Consider the following 9106-nt stretch of genomic DNA (forward strand, 5'->3'; position numbering starts at 1 on the left):
TATCTACTTATACAAAAAATTTGAAACGTCTAAGTGCATGATTGCCATAATTATTTCGGAAAAAAAGGAAAATCGATTAGTAATTTTCGATTCCGACATTGAAATATATATTTCAGAAAAAGTATTAACTCTCAAAGCTCTCAAACGATTTCTGTTTTCTCTCAATCAATCTATTACCATTCTCTGTCTACACCATAAATTTAAATCGTCTAAGTGCATGATTGCCATATTTAATTCGGAAAAAAGGAAAATCGATTTGTTACTTTCGATTCAGAAATTGAAATATTTATTTCAGGAAAAGAATTAACTCTCAAACGATTTCTCTTTTCTCTCAATCACTCTCTAAGCATTCTCTACCTACACAATAAATTTGAAACGTCTTAGTGCATGATTGCCATATTTAATTCGTAATAAAAGAAAAATCAATTTGTAACTTACGATTCCGAAATTGAAATATTTATTTCAGGAAAAGTATCTACTCTCAAACGATTTCTCTTTTCTCTCAATCACTGCCTAATCATTCTCTACCTATACAAAAAATTTGAAACGTCTAAGTGCATGATTGCCATAATTATTTCGGAAAAAAAGGAAAATCGATTAGTAATTTTCGATTCCGACATTGAAATATATATTTCAGAAAAAGTATTAACTCTCAAACGATTTATCTTTTCTCTCAATCACTCTCTAAGCATTCTCTACCTACACAATAAATTTGAAACGTCTTAGTGCATGATTGCCATATTTAATTCGTAATAAAAGGAAAATCGATTTGTAACTTTCGATTCCGACATTGAAATATTTATTTCAAAAAAAGTATTAACTTTCAAACGATTTCTGTTTTCTCTCAATCACTCTATTACCATTCTCTACCTACACAATAAATTTGAATCGTCTAAGTGCATGATTGCCATATTTTATTCGGAAAAAAGGAAAATCGATTTGTTACTTTCGATTCAGAAATTTAAATATTTATTTCAGGAAAAGTATTAACTCTCAAACGATTTCTCTTTTCTCTCAATCACTCTCTTACCATTCTCTTCCTACACAATAAATTTGAAACGTCCAAGTGCATGATTGCCATATTTAATTCGGAAAAAAAGGAAAATCGATTTGTAACTTTCGATGCCCAGAATTAAAATATTTATTACAGAAAAAGTAAAAACTCTCAAACGATATTTCTTTTCTCTTAATGTCTCTCAAACGACTCTCTAACGATTCGCATTGAAAAAAAGAAAAAAAAGTAAAGTGTGGGGGCCAACTTCACACTAGAATTTGAAATTGTTTTTACGGAGAAAGTAGGAACTCTCAAACGATATTTCTTTTCTCTCAAACCCTCTCAAACGATTCTCAAACGATTTGCGTAAAAAAAAAGTTAAAAAAATTAAAGTGAGGGGGCCAACTTCACGGAGGTTTAACTAGCTTGTATTATTTTTTATGCTCTTTGCTAGCTTGACGTAAATTTGACATTTGGATGACATTATGTCAAAGTAAAATGAATAAAATAAACATAAAAATTATATTTCGTTGCCGCTTCATAATTGAATAAAAGTAGTCCACTGTGAAAATGAGTTAATTTTGTTATTTGAAATATTAGATTTGATCAAGAAAAAAATAAAATGCTTCTTTACGAGCGTGCCTGCCTTTGGCTGGGTCATATAAAACTGTCTCGTGTTATTGTAATGGTTTCTGTTATTCTTTTCGTCGTGCCGCTTTTTACACATTATTATTTATCTAAGGTAATATTTCGTTATTTAATCATTAACCAAATTATTTTAAAAATTGTATTTTCCTTATAAACCACGAGGTAACATTGATCTCCATTCATGGATTAATGGATTATTTTCCACTGGGCTAGAAACAAGACTTGAGATTGTATTAATATGTATGTTTTGCTATAGTGAAGTCACAATTAATTTATATTCTGTATTAAAGTGTCATGGAGGTAGTATTATTCATGTTTGATTTTTTAAATACAAAAAAATTGATGTTAAAATTATAGTATAATCACGTGATATGTGCTGATTCTCTGTGATAGTTTTAAGAGCTGAAAAAAATTCAGTAGCTTATCTAGCTTCCATATAAGGATGATTAATATTGTTCAATATTTGAGCGTTGGTAGCTTAGAGGTTCAGCACTTGACTTGTAACCTGCAGGTCCTGTTATGTCCATGTATCAATGTATTTTTTGATTTTCTACTTACATATGTACCTTTATCTGATATTGTTACGGTGAATGAAAACATTGTGATGCAACCTACACATATCTGAGAAGAAATTCAAAGATATGGTGTGAAGTCAACCAACCCACACTGGGCCCGCGTGGTTGACTATTGTTATTAGTAAAATGATAAACACACTATTTTTAATATTTTTACATTTTTAAGTATTAATACAACATACAAATTCAAAATTTAATTATTTTCAGTATGAAACTGCATCTGTTGCTTTAGGAAGCAATTCAATGCGGCATACTTTAGAAGCTCTAGGAGATATATCAACAATGAATGTAGCTGATCTTAAATTAAGAATAGAAGAAATGCTTAGAATTAAGGTAAGTAGACATTATAATAATATGGACTTAGTATGATATCCAGACATTTGTCTGAATAGACAAATAATACATATTTTATATGAACTCATTAAATGTAAGAAATAATATTCAGAAACTTTAAAAATTCAATATAAACTTGTCTTTTTCTGAAATTTAAATATGAAATTAGTACTACATGACATTTCATATCCCACACATAACATATCCAATACCAAATGTACAAAACTTAATAAGATTACTTACTCTAGGCTTCAGTGTCTACCGAACTCCGAGAATTAGAAGAAAAGCGTGGGAGACTTCAACGTGAATCTGCAGCTGCAAGTACAAAAGCTGATAATGTCAAAGCTGAATATGCAAGGGCTACAGCAGAGTTGCAGCGATTACGGGTTTCCGCAGATCAAGCGCGACTCGCTCAGCTCGAGGCGATCCGGCGCGACACACCTGAGCTTGCACCTCCCGCTCTCATACTACCCTCACAACCTCCACCCATACTTCCACCAATAAGTCACTCTTCGGAGATAAACTGTCGAATGCATTCCTGCTTTGATCATTCCCGATGTTCGCTAACTTCAGGTTTTCCTGTCTATTTCTACGATCCCGATATCTTTTCACCGCTAGCAGGTGCCGAAGTAGATGGATTCCTTAAAACTACACTGCGGCAGACTCTCGGATATAACGCTCATCTTACACAGAATCCCAATGAGGCTTGTGTATATCTAGTTCTAGTCGGAGAATCGTTCCCATTCGAAAAAGCAGTTTCGTAAGTTTATGAAGCTTTTTATCTCGGTACTTAATATATTGTACTTGTTGTTCTTAAACTATTCATGGTGTTTCAGGTCGACACTAGAGCCATATAAATTATTAAATGAAACCGCAATCAAAAATTTACCTTATTGGGGGGGCGATGGTCGTAATCATGTCTTACTGAATTTAGCGAGACGGGAACTATCTGTAGGCTCGGGCGACGCTTTCTCCGGAGCATCCACAGGCAGGGCCATGATCGCTCAATCGACGTTCACGTTGAATCAGTTTCGAGCAGGATTCGACCTGGTGACCCCGCCGGCGCTCGGCCCACCTGGCGGCGATGTATGGTCCGACTGTGCGCCCATGGCCCCGGCAAGGAGAAAGTATCTTCTCAGGTATGTCTCCTATCACTTTCATAAGTCGTATTAGAGTATTTGTTTACATTGATAAGCGACATTTAGTTTTCAGGGTTCACAATCGCCCACTAATTCGATTCAAAAGGACAATGATACTTATTTAATAGAACACCTAAAGAAGATGGCAAGCATGGCTCCCGAATCTGATTTATTTTACTTGCAATTCGATTGCGATCCGCCTGTCGAGAAGCGCTCGTTGAAATCTATCGGCGATTGGGCGTTGTGTGGAACAGATAGATCGAGACGATCCGTTTTGCGGGATTCGACTTTCGTGTTGATATTAGCTCCAGGTGATAGTAGTTATACTACGACTGCGTTATTACAAGCAAGACTTTACGAAGCGCTACGTTCGGGCGCTATCCCGGCCATTCTAGGCGGAGATCGGACAAAGTTACCGTACGATGAGGTGCTCGATTGGCGTCGAGCTGTTTTATCATTGCCCAAAGCGCGTGTAACGGAACTGCATTTTCTTCTGCGAGCGTTGTCGGATTCTGATCTACTAGCATTCAGGAGGCAAGGCAGGGTTTTATGGGAACGTTATCTGAGTTCGGTACAAGCGAGTATGGATTCCTTACTGGCGACGATACGTACTCGACTAAACATACCGGCGCGGCCAGCAGCACCGATTATGGGTGCGCCCGCATTCAATGATTCCTTCTCTCCACCGAAGCTGGAACCACCAGCGGTAGACGCCGAACCCGAGGAAACATTAGGTCCTCTGGAAGCCCCTTATCCGAGTCCAGCGTACAGACGAAACTATTCTTTGGCCCTGCTGCACGGGTACGAGATGTGGAATGAATGGGGAGAGCCCTTCGCACTCTATCCACAATTACCTTGGGACCCTCCGGTGACGTCAGAGGCCAGGTACATGGGTTCAGCGGCGGGTTTCCGACCTATAGGCGCGGGGGCCGGTGGGTCCGGTAAAGAGTTCAGCGAGGCTCTGGGAGGAGACCGGCCGCGGGAGCAGTTTACGATCGTCATATTGACCTACGAGCGAGAAACGGTGCTAGCTGCGGCACTCGCACGTCTTCGTGGGTTACCCTATTTAAATAAGGTTAGTTATTTTTATTTGAACTTGTGTTTTATATCAGGTAATAATTTTTTTAATAAATACCTACTCACATTTGTCATGTTTACATGTGCAACATTAGTAAATTTTGTTACTGCAGATTTACCTAATTCTATAATGTGTTGTGTATTAAAAAAAATTAGAACAGTATGGTTACGTTTATTTGTAACTTTGTTACTTATACGTATCACGTTTAATGTTGGAATGTTTCATTCAAACGCTAAACTATTCTCTTGATTTCTCTTCATGTAAAATACAACGGAGTGAAAATGTCGATAGAAAGAATGTTGATAATTTGTGTCATCCTCGAGTAATTGTAACATTTACAACTTCACATGCAATTATTTGCTTTTAAAAGTTTTGAAACAGTAGTAGACTAATGTATAGGTTTGTAAAGTTATAAGTTGTAAGTGAAGAATTCTTAAAAAATGGTCATCTGTATTTTACATTAATAAATTAGAGATTAAAACAAAATGGAATAAACTAATAAAGGAATAACAGTCGCGGTGCAGGCCGTGCTGTTGATGTGATTGCATTCTACTGTATAAGTTTAGACTCTATTTCCACTATATTTCCGATAACCTATTAGGTTCAAAGACTCTGAGAAGGAATGAAAGTTGCCGGCGTTAGTGTTTCCGACCAATTATTAACTTGACTGGTTAAGCGCTTGTTTATTTATTACAAGAAACCGTTGTGGTAGGTGGTAGTGGTATGGAATGGTGTGACACCGCCGAGTGCCGCGGCGTGGCCGGACTGCGGTGCGCCCGTGGCTGTGGTGCGCGCGGCTCGAAACTCCCTCAACAACCGCTTCCTGCCCTACCACGTCATTGACACTGAGGCCGTGCTCTGCGTTGACGATGATGCACATCTCAGACATGATGAGATCATTTTTGCATTCAGGTAACCCGTTTCTAAAGTAAATATTTCTTAAGGAATAGTAATAAAGTATGGAGTATTTAAAAATAAATAACTGAACATTTTCTACAGAGTGTGGCGTGAACATCGCGACAGAATCGTCGGGTTTCCAGGCCGATATCACGCCTGGGATCTTAATTTCAATAATGGATTCCTTTACAATTCGAATTATAGGTAAAATTTGTATTACTTTCACGATTTAAAACGTCCTGACCTATATATAACGACTAGCATTTCCTCGCGACTTCGTCCGCGTGGAATTAAAATAATCTAGTAATTAATATAACCTATGTCACCTGCGGATAGTGGAGGTTCATGAGTTTCACAGTCCATTCAATGCAAACAAACAAACAAATCATTCCTCTGCGTAATATTAGTATAGATTTATCATCTAAATTTATATTATAAATGAAACTGAACATAGTTCAATTGTTTAAATGTAAATAAAAAAATATTTTTATCAGTTATTTTTGTGGACTGATTATGTCCGATTACAAGTGGTTACTGATATATAAATATAAGTGAGATTTGTGTAAGTTAATGGTATTGTTGCAGCTGCGAGCTGAGCATGGTGCTGACGGGAGCGGCGTTCGTACACCGCTACTACTTGTGGGCGTACTGGCGCGCGCTGCCCGCCGCAGTACGAGACTACGTGGACCATTACATGAACTGTGAGGACATCGCCATGAACTTCCTCGTCGCTCACATCACCAGGAAACCACCCGTTAAAGTAAGTTAAATCAGACTAGTGTTTGCCCACAACTTCCACATTTCAGGATTAAAAATACTACAACTACTTTCCTGTCAAAGTATCGTCAAAATCAGTCCAGTCGTTCCAGAGTTTTTCCCAAACAAACGCGGCCATGTGTACAGACATACAGACGGACAAAAATGTTAAAAATTGATTTTTCGTTTTCAGCAACGCAAATACATCACGTGTACGAAATATGTTTATTTTCTCAGTATTACATAAATTTTATTACTAGTACAAAAAATGGGTACATAACTGGAAATTGGTCCTTTTAGAAAGTATATTATACAAATATAATTGTACACCCTCTAATTGTTTGAATTTACGGTCTCATGTCAGCGATCCAGTGAACTTTACGTGTGTAGTAATTTTAATTTGATATAGGTGACATCACGTTGGACTTTCCGATGTCCTGGTTGTCCCGTCACCTTGTCAGCCGATGAGACGCACTTCCACGAGAGACACAAGTGCATACAGTTCTTCTCTCAGGTACAAACAACACTCTTTTATATCAGCTTGTAATAAATTTATAAATATTTCGTGCAAAAAGGAGAACTAACATTTACATTTTCAGAAAAATTTATTCAACTTTCAACTTTATTTCCATACTGCTAAGGGTCAACGTCGATGAAATCCTTATTGAAATGCTTTTATATTATTAAAATAAATTAAATTTTTACAGGTAATGGGCTACACGCCGTTGCTTTCGACGCAGTTTCGCGCTGACTCGGTTCTGTTTAAGACGCGGATACCTCACGACAAACAGAAGTGTTTCAAGTTCATATAAAACAGGTATCTGCTAAGCGATACATGGCGTAAGTTTAAAGATAATCGAAATTGTAAAGTACACCAGAAATTTTACTTGGCACGTCGGGTACAAGAGTACTTTACTGCAAGACGTGCCAACTCTCTGTTTATCAACAATCTTACAAATAAATATTGTAAATTGTCTTTTGAAAGTTTTTAATTGTAGTAGCAAATGATCCTAAAATATTATGATCTAGTGAAATGTTTTGATTGACCATAAATTGTTTCCGTGGTCGAGTATAAATTCATCTTGTCATCTCACTTTTTTTATTTGAAAAATGTAAGACAACAATATACATGTGTAAAGATAATGGAATTTCACGATATGACAGTTATATACGTTTGAACACAGATTAAAATAACTAAAAATGAAAATGGTGCAAAAATCTAAGCTTGTATATTGTTTCACATCTGTATATATTATAGCACAATACAAGAAACATTTGCATGATTATACCACGAGGTCTATTAATATAATAATATATTATGTGGTTTTGAATTATTTGATTTGTTAAATTATGTGATTAGTAGAAAATTTACCAAAGGAAATGATAAGATTGATATAGTTGAAGATATTATAAACCGATGAACAATTGCGATGCTGAAATAAAATCTGCGATGTAATGCATGATGTATAAAATATAAATGTTTGTTGTTTGCTTTTGTTACTCATCTAATTCTATGTATGTGGATAAAAACGTTTAAGGAATTGAATAGATATCGAAATATGTATATAGTTAATGCCATTTTTATGTGAAAATACACCGGTGTATTTATAGGTTTAAATCTGGAATCACTTTTTACCTGAGTGATCCAACTACACTAAGATCCTTTTTTCTCTATGTGCGACTGGCTATTTTTATGGCAGTAGCGGCCGCTCTATTGAAATAAGAGTTTAGTAGACGTGGCGTTAGTGGAAAAAGGGTTTAATGTTTTTCTCATTTTGACCTGTAGCCTAAACGATTCGAGTCTACTCATTGTAGATGTCAGCATGATCACAGTAGCATTAAATATAAATACTAGCTTAAATTTAAACACAGAGTACTATGGACTGTAGTCATAGTAACGACTTACCACAAATTTCACAAAAAAATAATAATTGAAAATAAGTATTTTTTTAAAGATATATCCTATTGTAAAATTGTTTTTTTTTAATTTAACACAGTCAATAAGGAATAGATATTTAATTTTTAATTATAAATGCGAGAATGATTTAAAAACTTTGACAGATGTCATATGACAGCGCACTCTTGACGGTGGTGTCACTGAGAGGTTTCAGTTTTCAGCTTTTCAGCTTGTGAAGCGCGAGTTTACATATTTTTGACTTGAATTTTATTTTTAATAACATATTTTTTGAGATTATTTTTCTTTAACATTAAACATATCTGCTTATAGGTATGTAAGGATACAGTCTGATCAGTTTGCTAATAGTTATTATGGAAACACAATATATTACTTCGTCTTTATAAGCTTTATTTAATTATTTAATTTTATTTTTATAATAATTTTGTAAATTATATTATGTATAAAATAACTTAAATAAATGAATATAAATAGTAATATTAACATTTCATAATACACACAAGTACATTATGGGCTTTGTAATATACTGACTTTTTTAGTTTTATCCGTTCATAAATTAATTAAGAACGGTAACTCATGTATGATCCGGTGACGGCACCGACTAGGACACGACGGGTCCGAAATTAGTCGGCGCCGTCACGGAGTTAAGCCGTTGTTAATTAATTTATTATTATATCACACGAAAGTTTAAACAATTTATCCGCTGAGATTATTTAATTAATCATATGTTTTTTTTTAACCAAATTATAAAAGACTGAGGGTGCGAGCACG

General features: G+C 35.4%; 1 protein-coding gene across 1 annotated transcript; it reads left to right on the forward strand.

Moving 5' to 3' along the window:
- The first annotated feature begins 1590 nt into the window (after positions 1 to 1590).
- On the forward strand, positions 1591 to 7588 carry LOC106712471 (exostosin-3). Its single transcript, XM_045686260.1, has 10 exons — positions 1591 to 1736; positions 2425 to 2550; positions 2799 to 3310; positions 3387 to 3689; positions 3756 to 4764; positions 5480 to 5679; positions 5767 to 5868; positions 6250 to 6424; positions 6830 to 6934; positions 7128 to 7588. Exons 1-10 carry the CDS (start codon positions 1617 to 1619, stop codon positions 7230 to 7232), a joined length of 2757 nt encoding a protein of 918 aa, XP_045542216.1. The 5' UTR covers positions 1591 to 1616; the 3' UTR covers positions 7233 to 7588.
- Positions 7589 to 9106: the final 1518 nt, after the last annotated feature.

The sequence above is a fragment of the Papilio machaon genome, chromosome 3, assembly GCF_912999745.1.
Source record: "Papilio machaon chromosome 3, ilPapMach1.1, whole genome shotgun sequence".
Lineage (NCBI taxonomy): Eukaryota > Metazoa > Arthropoda > Insecta > Lepidoptera > Papilionidae > Papilio > Papilio machaon.